Here is a 14,766-nt window from a genome sequence, read left to right as displayed (position 1 = left end):
CATTTATACTAAATCTACATATATTTTTTCACAGAAAGAAAGAGACAATTAGAAGAGAGTACAAATATACAATCACACAAGTCTGCAACAACAACAAAGTCCAGTTCCCCACCTCAACTTCTGAACGAACACACAAATTCTACTGTCTTAACTACACATTACTTAAGAAGAAGCTTATTCCCCAGGGAGACAAACCCAAGCAGAAAGGAGAGACCCAGAACAACATATTTTACTTTCCTGAGGTACCCTGTGAGCCAGTGGTGGGCCTGGTCCTCTCCATCCCCCCTGGGACAGCATCGTGCGTCCTCCCAAGAGGAGGGCTGAGAAGCGACTGCCTTAACCACTCCCACACTGGTTCCTACTTCCCTGGAGATGATGTCATAATGTGGTATGGAATGCAAAGTTACTGGCTAGAAGAGGTCAGCTGTTAGCTCAGCCCAGCTCAAGTCAGCTGACAGCTTCAGCCTAGTCCAGACTTCAGAGCCCAAATTTAGGCCCACCTAGGTGAACCCATAACATACTGCTTACATTATATAGTGATCTATGAATTAACAACATTCATACTGAAATAGGATATCTGTGCAACAGAACGTATATGAAAATATATTCAACATATATATATTTACATGTGATATAATTTCAAACAGGAAGGAGAGAGTGCTACCATCTTCAAGAAATACTAATTTGGGGAACAGTATGATCAGAGTGGACTGCATTCAGGAAGCTGAATTCACTATACTTCTTAAAAGTTATGAAAATAGGCAATAGCACAAAAGATGAGGACCTCAATACCCAGGTAATACCCACACGATTATACAAGTGCTTCTCACCACAGTTTGCTTCACAGGATGCATTTAACAAGTAAGTTTCAAAAAAAGAAAAAAACTGTTGTATCAGCTTACATCATGTTTCTGCTAGCACAATTTGCCACAGGAAGACCACAATATTTTGGATGCCATAAAGCAACAATGCAGGGCAACAGTTTCAGAAGTAGAGCCAAGTGACAAGTTTTGAGGAGTTATGTAGAACTCATCAATAATTCAGAGCTGCTATAAAAGACTAAAGATTACTTTTATCTGCCAGAGTAATTTAATACAAAAATAAAAGTCAGCCAATTAAAACGGCTTTTGTTCAAGGTAACTGATCACAAACCGTGTTTTAAACAGAAAACAATAAGCATCACTTACACATTCTGTTTTATATTTGCAGAATGCATACAGCTAGGAAAACGGGCACAAACTGGGTGAGAAGCAGAAATCATTAGCTGAATATCCCTCAGTTCTTCCTTTTCCACCCCCACCTTTTTAAGTATTTTCTCATGACATTCCTCTGCCTGAAGCAAGGTGCATCAGCCTCACAGTGTGAGGTTCATCCACAAGAAACATTCTTTATTCTCATCTTAGTCCCTTTACCTGTGCTGACAGAACAGACTCCTTACATCCCCTCATGGTACTTTGTCACATACCTGATTTTGTCAGATTCAGGCTCAGAAGAGCCATCCCAAGATCTCGCAGGCAGTAGAAGAGCTCATGCCAAGAACAAAATAGCTTTCAGAGGCAGGATAAAAATGTGGCACATTAAGACTTTTATTTTCCCCTCCCACAACATGATAGGCCAAGCAAAGTCCTTTCTGTATGTGAATTCCTGGAACAAGGAGCTTTTCCATGCCCAGGACAGCAAGCTGGGCAGAGGGTGTTAGCTCCATGCAGCAATAAACAGCACCACAGATCAAAGACCGCCCCTTCTTCTCTTGCTCTCTACTCCAGGGCTGTTGGTGTGGTTGGTTTGCTGGGGAGGAAACTGTGTGTGTGATGAAGGCAGTAGGACCAAGGTCAGCACAATCTGACTCTTCTCAGTGCATCAGAAATGTGTTGCTGCCCTTTCTAATTTCTTATCTTCTGATCAGGCACCAGAGAGAAAAGACAGTGGTCAGTGCAGACAGAAGTGCCGTGACATTGCTTGTAAGTAGTCTGAATGTGCCTGGTTATGTCTGAAGCTGGTCGTACACACACCAACTTCTTAATCCAGCTAAGGTTTAAGTTTGTCCTATCCCACAGGTCCCATTATCTGCTTTATCTAAAAGGTCATTGTGCCTTTGGATTTTCTAAGTGATTTCTCTAAGAAGTCAGACGCAGCAGCCCTTTCCCATAGAAATTTCACTAAGCTTCACTGCTCACTTCTCAAATACACAAAATTTTTCATAAAGTAAGTTACCAAACCTGAACGCCTAGTGCTGAAGTTTAGTTTCTGTACCTGAAGCTGGGAAAGGCCTCACCTACAAGCTGCAAAGGCTATCCCGAGTTTGCTGCACAACCACATGTGTCAGAAGGCATCTACATCAGTGGCTGGCACAGCACAAAGAAGACCCAGGGTATAATTTGCTACAATCCAACATGCTTACAGGACCCCAAATGTATGTCATATCTTTACCAGCAACCTTTAGGTGCACATGTAAATACATCTGTCCCCTTACGCTGACTGGTTTCCCCAAGCTTACTCAAACCTTTTACAAAGACTTGAAGATACTTTGAATAAATCCTCCATGACTCTATCAGACTCCAGAGTGGGAATTCATCACAATTCCCATTTGAACACTCTGCTCAGGCACAGCAGCTGTGTGTCTTCTCACCAGTGTTTGCAAGACAAGAGTCTCAGAACACACATATTGCTCACAGCACACAACAACAGGCCACTGCGTAGGCTTCCAGGTACTTTTAATATGAAATAAACAATCATTTGGGTAATTTTTTTTATAGTTAAGAAAACATTGTGCAGCCTAAAAGATTTGGGGGAATTTGAATAGCATTTGAACTTTTCTGTTCCTAGAGTCAATAGTAAAGGAAAGAAAATAAAATATTTTCCTGCTCATCTGTGCAAAAAAAGAAAATGAGCACAAATGTCCTTTGAGAAAGGGCTCTACACAACAGCAAATACATGTTTGTACACCTAAACCCATTTCCATATCAGTGGTTTTTTCATATTGTTGGGAGGCAAATAGACAATCACTGGAAAACGTAAAATTCAACCATAGTAAAATTCAATCATAAGAAAAGCTAATTCAAATACTGGAACAGTAGTGATTATCCTGTTAAATGATCACATTGGCTTTCCTAATTACAGAAAAAAAAGAATTTTGGAAGAGTTTATTGGAAGATACAGGTTCTAGTTTAACTGATAGTATGTTTTTTTTCTTCAATAAGGTCCTCTTTTTTTTTAATTTAAAATCCGTCTTTGTGATTCCTCACAACAAAAATTCTTATCTGAAAGAGAAACATAAAAATAAGCTTCTAGACATAAATGATAAAGTTTCTCATTGCTTTTGCAGTCCACTTGTTGCTCTCTACTGCAGATGGTTGCGCAACAGAATCCACTGCTGGAGAGCAAAGCAAACAAGTAGCCCCACTTGGGGCACAAGCCTCACAGAAGGCTCTTTCAAAATCTGCACTTGTGGCTCCTTGTTTAATGCATATGAAGGATGATCAAAGCACATAAGAAGTGGCTGTACAAACAAATAAACAAAAAAAAATAATAAATCCAAAGATCTCCACTAAATGATAAATGGCCCTAGGAAAGGTTGGAGAGCGGTACAAAATGAAGTAAAACTTTGGTTTTGCCCCTGCTTGAGCAGGGCGGTTGGACCAGGTGACCCACTGGGGTCCCTTCCAACCTGATTGAATCTGTGAAAAACAGATGAAGATATACCAAGTAACACAAGATGTCCAAAGATACAGGACAGGAAGAAGGTATGCAGAGACTAGAAGAGGATGTTCTGAAATGTGATCTAATGACAAACAATAACAGAACACTAAGAAAAACCTACAGTTACTATTCTATTATAGCTCTGCAGGTACTATTCTATTACAGCTGTATTGCAGAGATGAAAAATGTATAATCCAACAGTCTGCCAACAGCACAGACTCTTCTCGACACAAAACATAACTGCACACAGATTGCACAAAGACAGAGCAGAGAAATTACCAGCTTGATCTTAAAAGATAGTAAGAAAATCTGGGTCAATGAAATTCCTCATCACCATTAAGAGTGGTGAACAAAAAAACACACCAATGAATTAATTTCTGTCTCTGCAAAGCCCTTTGCAGCAAAGGCACTGCTCAGCCACTGCTCTCCCACCTCCCAGCTTGTTGCACACCTTGCTGAAAGTTGAGGGTTTTTTCTCTCTGTTCTCTGCTGTGTAAGGGGAGGGACTCCAGGGCACAACAGCAGCCATAAAGGTGCTGTGCATCTCATCCCTGCCTTAGTCAGACTCTAAAACACAGGCATAAGACTTCCAAACCTCCAAGCCCCAGCAAAGCATGTTTCTCAGTTCACTGCTACCTTAGAAAAAACCACAGGGCTGCTTAGATAACCTTAGATTCACACAGGGGCTTCAATGGCAACTGACCAACCCAAACCACAAACAGCCAGGCAATTTTCAGATCACCTACTCACATCAGTAAGACCACTAACTCCTATAATCTTTGTCATAAATTTTGCATAAACCAGCACACTTTACATATCAATTCAAAATTTTAACTATGCCTAAATATTTTAAATAATTCCATTTGTTATATGAAATAAGATCCTTTAACAAGGTAAACGAATATCTTAAGTTCATGCCAAGAAATATCCCTGGAAGAGTTCAGTATTATAAGTACTATCAACACTCTGGGGGTAGAGAAACAGAGAGGGGTTGATGAATAAAATTAAACAAACAGAACGGGAATAAAACAACAGGAAGGAAAGGAAACCTACAAAAAATCTCCAAAATAAAGCCTTTAAAAGATTACTTTTTTCTAGTTTCCTTACCTTTCATACCAACATTACAAAGAAGGAAAGGCTGAAGCCCTATTTTAGACACAATTCTCAGTTATCTGAATGTGCTACTGCATGGTGTCTTTATCACACATCACTCTAACTGAACTTCCTTCAGTACACTCACAATATTCAAATTTACTTACCCTTTACACCAGATTCTGTCACGAAAGTCTCCCTGCTGCTGTCTGAACAAAATTCAATCTCTGATGTTTTGAAATAGGATCTGTCTCAATCCTGCCAAGGCTGAATTGTTATTGATTGTTAAAAAACAGAAGTAGGGGAGGCTGAATTTGCCTTGCTTGAACCGAGTGAGGTCAACTATTTTGCCAGTTTGAGTCTGCCACAGGCTCTGAAGTCCCACCTTCCTCAAGTCTCAGCAAAGCCCTTAAGTAGTTGTCCTTTGTTTTTACACCTCTGACAAATACCAACTCTCTATGCCATATACCAAACCTTATTTGTGTACATAATAAATACTTACTCTGATTATATGGCTACTACTGTTTTCTACTGCAAATAAGCCATCTCCCCTTTAGATTCTGTAAATAGGAGATGAAATTATTGTACTCCTTAAATACCTAGTATTAATATAAACCAAAACTGTTAATTTGCCACACCTTGGTCAGGAACTCCCTCATGAATGGTTTTGTTTTCAGAAATGTTTCCTTGCATTTTCTAAGCCAGAATAGATACTCGAAAAGCATAAACCCATTTGTATCACACACCGCATGTTTATTTTGTAAACTTAAAGTAAACTGTTTAAACTTCTCATTTGGTAGAGCTGAGATATACAACCAAAGAAACAAGTTTTAATTCTATTAAAATCCGGGACAAATTTGAGATTTTTTTTAGTGTATTAGTATACCCCTAAGAGAATTCTTTTTATGATTTTTTTAATTATGACAGAATTTGAACTAAGTGGTTTACAAGAAAGCCCCTCTCAGCAGTTAATGCTGTTAATCAATGAGGCTTTTTTTTTTAAATCAGATATAAGAAAATAAGAATTTTCAAGGGCAACTTTCAAAAACGTATGCTTTATTTCTCTCTCTAGGTCTGCTTAGGCACAGGTGTTTCTCAGTAGGAGTTTCTACTGTACTAGGAGTTCCCAGTATTTTGATGTAGGTTAAATCACAGAAAAGCAACTAAAAAGAAATTCACCTCATGTAAAAAAGAGATTTTTCTCTGACAGACGGTGGAAATGAGAATAAAGGAAATATGGATGATAGGATAATGGCTGATAGCAACAAAATATATATTGTAATACAGTCTTTCTAACTGCTTTGAAACTCTCTTCAGCGTTGTACTGTCTATTACTGATTGCTACTTTCTACCACACTGGAAGACATAACTGGACTAAGGGCAGGAAACAACCTACACCAAAATAGTAACCATGGCAATATCTTAACCAAAGTATCATCCCAGTTATTTGTCACTTCTCAGTGCTTCTTGCCATTGAAAATAAATTCTTGACCCCTATTGCATGCTGCTGTCACTTGGAAGTGAGGGATGGGGAAAATGGTAAATAAAGTATTTGCATAAACAGTGCATTTATTGTAACTTTGCCATTATAACCACAAATGTTTTATTAGGCTCTCACAGCAGTCAGAACTGGACCCTGACCATGTTTGTGGGTAGAAAAATAACATACCTGCTAAATCCAGAGTAACGCAAGTGTACATACTTATTTTTATTCTTCAGATTTTGCAGTTTCATAGGCAACTCTCTGTTGATCTCTAGTAATCTGCTCAGGCTAAGTTGATTAATGCTGACAGAAAGTGATGAGACTTGCTTCCATTTCATTGCACCATAAGGCATGCTAATATGTCCCGAGGGAGTTGAAGAACAAAACACCAGGAGTTATTGCACTTTGTAAACAGTGGGTTTCTTTCCATTCCTTAAACACATATTAGTCAGTAGATTTCAAAGGTATCCACTTTTACTCATTAAGTTTCCTCATATCTAAAAGGTGTAAAGGCATTCAGCATTGTCCAGAAAGGAACAGAGTTCCAGTAACGAAATGCACATGATGCACAATCATCCAACTATCAACATCGAGTTGTCCTTTGTGTTCCTTCCTAGTCACCGTCTACTTCAGAACAAGACTGGGATGGGGAAACAAGTAAAACTCCCGATTATATTCAAAAGTGGAAGAGAAATTACACCAAACACTGATGAACTGTGCGAGTAGCTGCTATACACAGGGAAAATGGCACCACCCAGTGGGCACAACAGTACATGAAATATCTTCATTAAATGGTACAAAGAAATGTTACTCTTAGGTGGTTTTGTGGGGGTTTTTTGTCAGTTGATTTTTCATTTCATTTTCTTTTTTTAATAATAGAACTGCCACCTATTTTGAGGATCTGGAGATTTGATTTGGGGGAAAAAAGGATCTATCTCAGTTGCAGAAGAATAATGTTATATCCAACTGTACTTTTAAGATTGGCCTCAGAGAATGTTTACTTTGCTTTATTCTGCTATGACTTAGCCCCAAATATTTTTTTCTGTTACAATCTCTCCAATGCAAATGGCAACTCCGTATTAACTTCCCATAGTCTTAAAAGAATCTCCTCCTTTAAATTAAGAAATTATACCTCATTTGTTCCACAGAGTTGAGCCCAAGAAGTGAGATTGCCTTAAGTTTCAACACACTGCCATTTTAAAAATGCAATCTTTATGTGCTTACCCATTACTGACACTTCAAACCAATCGAGTGCTCAACACTTGAAAGCTGTAAGAATTTACTTCTGATATTTTCATCACTACATTACAATACTATCAAAACACTTATTACTCTGTAAGCACAGAAACACAGAATATGCCAAGTTGCAAGGGACCCACAAGGATCATTGAATTCAATGCCTTGCCCTGCACAGGATCATCCTCAAGCCACACCAAGTGCCTGAGGGTATTGTCCAATTGCTTCTTGAGTTTTGTCGGGCTTGATGCTGTGATCACTTCCCTGGGGAGCCTGTTCCAGTGCCCAACCACCCTCTGGGTGAAGAACATTTTTCTAATATCCAACCTAAATCTCCCCTGACACAACTTCAGGCCATTCCTCTGGGTCTTGTCACTGGTCACCACAGAGAAGAGATCGGTGCCTGCCCTTCCTCCTCTTCCCCTCACAAAGAAGTTGTAACTGCAATGAGGTCTTCCCTCAGTCTCCCCTTCTCCAGGCTAAACAGACCAAGTGCCCTCAGCTGCTCCTCATACGGCTACCCATCAAGGCCCTTCACCATCGTTGTTGCCCTCCTTTGGACACTCTCTAAGAGCTTTATCTTTCTTATACTGTGGTGCCCAAAACTGCACACACTATTCAAGGTGAGGCCGCAGTGCAGAGTGGGACAACCCCCTCCCTTGACTGGCTGTCATCTGCAAACTTGCTCAGTATCCCTTCCAGTCCTGTGTCCAAGTCATTTAGGAAGATGTTGAGAGTACAGGGCCTGAGACAGAGTCCTGTGGAATCCCACTAGTGACAGGTCACCAATCTGATGTCACCCCCCTCACTCTCACTCTCTGTGCTCACACATGAGCCAGTTGCTCACCCACCACATGATGTGTTTATCCAGCTGTGGGCTGGACATTTTGTCCAGCAGGATCCCATGAGAGACAGTATCGAAAGTTTTACTGAAATCCAAAAAGATGACATGAACTGATTTCCCTAAGTCATCTGGGTGGGTTACCTTGTCATAAAAGGAAATCAGGTTGGATAAGCAGGACTTTCCTCCCATGAAGCTGTGCTGGCTGTGCCAAGGATTGCATTGTCTTTCATGAGTTTTTCAATACCCCCAGAATAATCTCCATAACTTTACCAGGCACTGAAGTGAGACCAACAGGCTTGTAGTACCATGGTCCTCCTTCTTGCCCTTCTTGAAAATCAGAACATTTGCCAGCTTCCAGATTCCCTCTCTGGATTCCCAAGACTGCTCAAAAATTATTGAGAGAGATTTTGTGATTACATCAGCCAGCTCTTTTAGTGTTCTGGGATGAATCTCATCAGGCCCCATAGATTGGTAGTGATCCAGCTGGAGCAGCAGATTCAGCACAGCTTCAGGGCCGACTGGCAGTTGATCATTCTCACAGTCATGGTCCTTCAGCTCAGGGCACTGAGATCCCCTTGGTCCGTCATTCACGTTGAAGAGAGAGGCAAAGAAAGTGTCAAATGCCTCTGCCTTGTCTCTGTCCCTGTTTGTGAGGTGACCATTCTCATCCTGTAATGGGCCAGTGTTATTTTTACACTGCCTATTGTCATTAATACATTTGAAAAAACTCTTTTTGTTGTTCCCCACATTTCTGGCAGCTTCAACTCCAGTTGAGCTTTGGCTATACCAGTTTTCTCCCTACAGCATCTCTGAATTCTTCCCATGTCACTTGACTTTGCTTCCACTGGCACTCACCTTCCTTTTTTGCCTTATTTCCAAGAGAAGATCCCTGCTCAGCCAATGTATCAATCTTTTTGAACTCTCACAAATGTACCTTGTCCAACATATGGCTTAAACTACAACAAACAAGCACACGGGAGCATGAATGGAAAATGTTGGAAAGCAAACATACCAAGCCACAGGCTGAGTAACATACTTCTTTCTAAATCAAACTGTATTGTATTGTTTGGGTTGGGCCTCCAAGAAACCACCATGAACAGCAGCAGCACCTACATGTAAACAAGACACCTCCTTTTCACTCCTTCCCCCATTCAAAAGTAGAGATGGGGCTTTGTTTGGAAGGAATAAGACCCTGCTCCCCTGAACAAATTCCCAGAATGAAGGCTGACTGCTCTTGAGCTTTAACCAGCAATATTATATCTGTCAAGCTTCAAGCAAGCACCAATTACTTCAAACTAACAGTTATGTGAAAATCACAGGATGGTTTGGGTTGGAAGGGACCATGGGCAGAAACACCCTTCACTAGACCAGGTTGCTCAGGGTGCCATCCAATCTGGCCTTGAGCACTTCCAAAAATGGGGCATCCATAACTTCTCTGGCCAGAATTGGATCAACATTTGACAATACAAGCTCATGGGGTTTTTATATATATTTTTCCCCTTCTCAAAATGTAAGGTGTCAACACACTGTATTCCATCATCTCAAAATGCAGTATGGGGCATCCCCTTACTAATTTCTCTGTCCTTTCATGGAGCATGTTTCTTGATTAGTACCTATGGTTTATTTAGATGACTGTAAAGGGGATAAAGGCACAGATGAGTCTTCAATCGTAAATTCAATAGAAAAAAAAAATCAAGTGTAAGTTTCATGCTTTTACTTTCCAAGCTGAGAGACCTTAAATCCATTTTTGAAGAATCAACAACAGAAACAATGTACACAGACACAGGTGCAGCTGGGAAGAACAAACGAAGCATATGCCTTTTTTCCCCCTAAACTTATTCCTAGATTCTAAAGTTCAACATAACCAATCTGTTTGTCACAGATACCACGGAACAGTTACAAATCCTTCTGGACACCAGGCCTCAGCTTTCACAGCAGTTAAGCAGGTAACAGCCCAAAGAAAACCTCACACAGCTCATGTGATTAGAGCCAGAAATGCTCAATGGCTTCAAGTGACTGGTCCTGGATGCAGACCAGCACCATCACTGGGGACAGTAGACATAGGCACTGATCCTTCAGGAGCACAAACGAGTTTCCTCTTCCACCTCATCCTCCTAGAGAGGGCAACTAGTTCCTTCCTTACAGACGCAACAACCCAGTGATACTCAAGCAGGCCAAGACTTGTCTGAAAACTTCCTACCAGACCACCTGGAAGAACCCCAAAATCACAGAACACTGGCCCATGGCTTTGACTCTTCCAGCCCACAGAAACAAATACCCTCACTTTATCTTCCAGTTTCCCCACTGCATTAAAATGGCTGTTATTAAACATATGATACATGTACTGTAGTATTATAAACCCAATATGCATTACCAGTGGAATTCTCACAGACATGTATTAAAAAAAAGCTGGGAGTAATTTTCTTAACTACAGCACTTTATTTCAACATTCAATATATGTAAATATCTGACATCCGTAACTGGACTGGAGCTTCTCTGATTACACAAGTCATAAACTTAGACCAAGTGTCATTCTGCATTTCCTCTGTCTCCCATAACTACATCTTCAAAACTGTAGATGTTCTGTAAGTGCTAAATGTCTCCCAAAGCATATTTTAAGTCTAAACACATAGGATATTAAAGAGACAATGCACAGCATTTGTTTGTAACAAAATGTTCTTTTCTTAAAAAAAGGGAATTGTCTTTTGAAATTGTGATTTTTGCAATAATAAACAGATGACAGCCAAAACTTTTATTGACAGACAGTTCAAAGTACATTAAAACAAATTAGATAAAAAAGAAGTGCAAGATTGCTTAATGATTGGATAGAAAAACATCCTTAGACTCCCTTCACAGAATAAGAACAATAAATTTCAAGGTTTAAGTAAAATTTATCTCTTTCCTGTAAGTATTAACTTAGGAAAAAAATTGTTGATATGAATGCCTAATTTACAAACTCTTCTGCATTTTGTTGATATGCCTATTCGCCTTCTATCATTCCACCTAAGTGAGCTCAAACTGCTGAGGATTCACAATGACAAGAACAAAATGCCACACAGGTTAAACCTAAAACTGCAAATCTGCCAAAACAGAGTGTTTATTCCTCTGACTACATTTCCTAAATGTGCCTCCAGGAATAGACAATACCTTGAGCTAACATTACATCCAAATTAGACAGTAACCATCAAACTTTCATTGCTGATTCTCTGTTGTCTGGAACACTCTATTATTATTTCTGTATTCGGTATGGTGAAGACCTCTTTATATACCAGTGTCATTACCATGCTATGTACAACTTGGCCCTTTCAAAAGAGATCCAATTCTGCTTCCTTAAGACAGATGTAAAGATTGTATCCCATAAATTCACTTTTCCTGCAATTCTGTAAAAGAAAAACATAGTTAAAACAGGCAGAGTACACTACTTGGTTTAGATGCTAAATCAAACTATTACTATTGCATGATATATATATATAGTATTTCATGACATAAACTTCTGTGAATGTAGCATTAACATGTAGCCTTTTATTAGCATCAAGAAGAAAAAACAAATGCAACAGTTATGACAACATGTGTGTTTTAGTCTACATGACAGAATGGTAGCTTATAAGTGTGGTATCTATTCTTAAAATGGTTGAAGAGCAACTGCTCTACAGTGTGTTATTTTGGTATATGGATTACAAAACCATGAGTTAAAAAATAACCCCTCAAAAATTACCTCATCATCTGTCTTCCTTTCACGGGGTCAGATCCATTCCTCAGTAACAAGAGGTATATTTAGAGCTTTATTTGACTCAGCAGACAATTGTGAGTGTTCTCTTTTATTCAAGGTATTTAAATATGCTAGAACAGCACATGGAAACTGACTAGAGTTATTCAATGTTTGTCAACACAGAGCGGGAGAAAACCACATGGAAGGACTCCTGAAACCGCAAGAGACTGGTAAAGCTGTGACAGAACTTCTCCCTGGTTTTGGGGTTTTTTTTAGAAATTCCAGTGGTCAAATTTGCCAGCTTGAAAATGCCCTCATAACATCGAGCTTAGCGAAATAAAGCACCAGCCCACACCTTAATGCCTAAGTACGAAATTCTGAGTTCTTTACTTCTGGGGAAAGAAAGAAAATAAAATAAAGCATCATGACTATGGATCTCTAAAGTAAGGGAGGGTGGGAGGAATTAACCTGTTTCGAAGGGCTTTTACCAACCTAGGAGAGCATTCACTCTGCTCCATCACACGGCTAGGGAATGTTTGTGTTACGAGAACTCATGTCTCGTCACGACAGCCTGGGCGGTGCTACGCGGCAGCACCGCCCGGGCCACCCCCATATGGGAGCAGGGGGAGCACCAAGCCCCGGTGGGATGGGTCTCCTCCCGGCGCCGGGGAAGGCGGGCGCAGCTGCGGGACCGAGCGCTGGGAAGGGCGTCCCGAGGGAGGGAGAGGCGCTGGCCCCGCTGCTCCGCCCTGCGGCGGGCGGGCCCGTCCCCGCTGCCCGGGGCTGCTCCGTTACCTTCCCAGAGGAGGCGGCCGCCCTCCCGCCGCAGGAATTTGTACCAGAAGGGGCTGGCGGCGTCCTCGTCCGGCAGCTCCACCTCGGCCAGCCACAGCACGGGCTCCTGGGCGGGCAGCGGTGCGCTCGGCCGGGCCGGCTTCATGGGCACGGCGCGCTGTGGGTCCCAGTGGCCCAGCTCCGGCCGTGACCCGGCCACCAGCAGCTCCGTGCCGCCCTCCATCACCCGGGCGGGCAGCACCACGCCGAAGCGGAACAGCATGGCCGGCAGCGGGGATGCGCTCGGGGCCGGGGCCGCTGCCGCTGGGCGAGCCGCCGCTGGGGGTTCGCAGCGGGCCCGCCCTTCCGCCGGGGCCGGGGGCCGGACACCGCCCCTGCCCCCGCCCCTGTCCCCTTCTGCGTTCATGTCCGTTTCCCTGTGCCTGTCCGCGTCCGTATCCCTGTCCCTGTCCCGGGCCGCGGCTAGTTGTGCCCGGGGGAACTCCTCTCCCAAGTGCAGGCTGAGAGTGGAAACAAGACCGAGCCGCGGTCGGCTCCGGGAAGGGAACGGCGATGGAGAATTCTCAGCGCTGGGTTTCCAAGTTGCAAAAGGCTACGCGTTATGCATGCTGACTTTAACAAGGATTATTGCTTCATTAAAGGAAGCCACCGCAATTACTCCCAAGAGGCCAGGCTTAATTTAGCGCAGAAAACACATCATTAGAAACTGCCATGCATGCAGCGTTACGAACAAGGACTGTCCGCAAATAACCCATCGGTGCTCGTGATGTTTGTGTCTTCCCCACGGACAGGCAGCCAGTGGCGCTGGGAGCACAACAGCGAAATGCTGGGGAGGGTTAGAAAGCTTCCTAAAATGTTCCGTAGCTCCCAAGTGCTCGCAGTCTGTTTACGGCCAGAAGGGGGAAATTTGGCAGCTCCTTGCATGTAGCAATATTTAGGACTTACAAAGAATGACTGAGGAAGAGGATGCAATTAAACCATTTAGAGGGCGGTCCTAGTTTGAATACACCCATTTCAGAATCGTTTAAAGACAGAGGAGTGGTAACTTTATTTAGGTCAAGTTCTGGGAACAGGATGAAGGCCTTTCACTGAGTCAAAAGAAATCCTGCCTCAAAAGATGGGTGTTTTTTTCCTGTGTTCAGGGGTGACAACACACTGAAGTGTATGTATTGCCAAATTTATTTTTCAGAGTGCTGTAGCTAATCTTCACTGATCCTCATTGAACTTGTATAAGTGATATGGCACCGCTTTTCCAGACATAACCAAAACTAAGGGAATTTTCACTGTCCTCCGTGCATTTCTGCTAGCTCCAGTCTTCACTGTAGCAATGCTGCCTTTGTGGAACAGTACATTACATTTTAACCTTTGTTTTTGCTCAGGCTTGCAGTCAAGTAACCCACAACCTACCTCCTAATTGTCTTTCAAATATCTACCTCTTTACTATACACCTTCATTTTAGCATCATGGGCAAGATAGCCTGTAACAACCTTGATGTTTTATCCTAAAGCTCCAGCTTGAAAGGCATCCTAAAACCATCCCAGCATATTGTGTCTATGTCATGTGTCTTATGTCACATAGCCATATGCTTCTGTTCATTCCAGTCACAGCTAAGAAACTGCAGGATCAAATAGCACATCTGATTGACAGGCTAGTTGTCTAAGCCTCAATGTAAAGAGAAATCAGCAACTTGCACCTTTAAACAAACCTGAGTTTGTACCGAGTCCTCACTGTAGATCTGTAAACCACATGGAAAAATGAAAAAATTATTCTTTAAACTCTTATGTGTCAAATACTGTCTTTAGAAATAATTCACTCCGTTTCTTCTCCAGGATCTGCCTTAGTCCATTTTGTGCCAATCAATATTGAGTGTTAGATGAAAGCTAAAGATGACAGAATGTGACCAACTTG

General features: G+C 41.8%; 1 protein-coding gene across 2 annotated transcripts in view; it reads right to left on the bottom strand.

Annotated features, from left to right (window-relative positions):
* Positions 1–13,502, bottom strand: part of EPM2A (EPM2A glucan phosphatase, laforin) — a 41,683-nt gene extending 28,181 nt beyond the window's left edge. Inside the window, exon 1 of one of the 2 annotated variants that reach the window (XM_071549377.1) lies at positions 12,859–13,502. In XM_071549377.1, the coding sequence (XP_071405478.1) occupies positions 12,859–13,264 (406 nt within the window). In that variant the 5' untranslated portion in view covers positions 13,265–13,502. Of the gene's footprint in view, positions 1–4,958; positions 5,001–12,858 lie in introns of those variants that run through there. The other variant, XM_071549378.1, reaches the window with a different exon arrangement.
* Positions 13,503–14,766: the final 1,264 nt, after the last annotated feature.

Source organism: Pithys albifrons, chromosome 2, assembly GCF_047495875.1.
Source record: "Pithys albifrons albifrons isolate INPA30051 chromosome 2, PitAlb_v1, whole genome shotgun sequence".
NCBI classification, from domain to species: domain Eukaryota; kingdom Metazoa; phylum Chordata; class Aves; order Passeriformes; family Thamnophilidae; genus Pithys; species Pithys albifrons.
The sequence above is the reverse complement of the archived record's forward strand: the minus strand, read 5'-3'. Positions and strand labels throughout refer to the sequence as shown.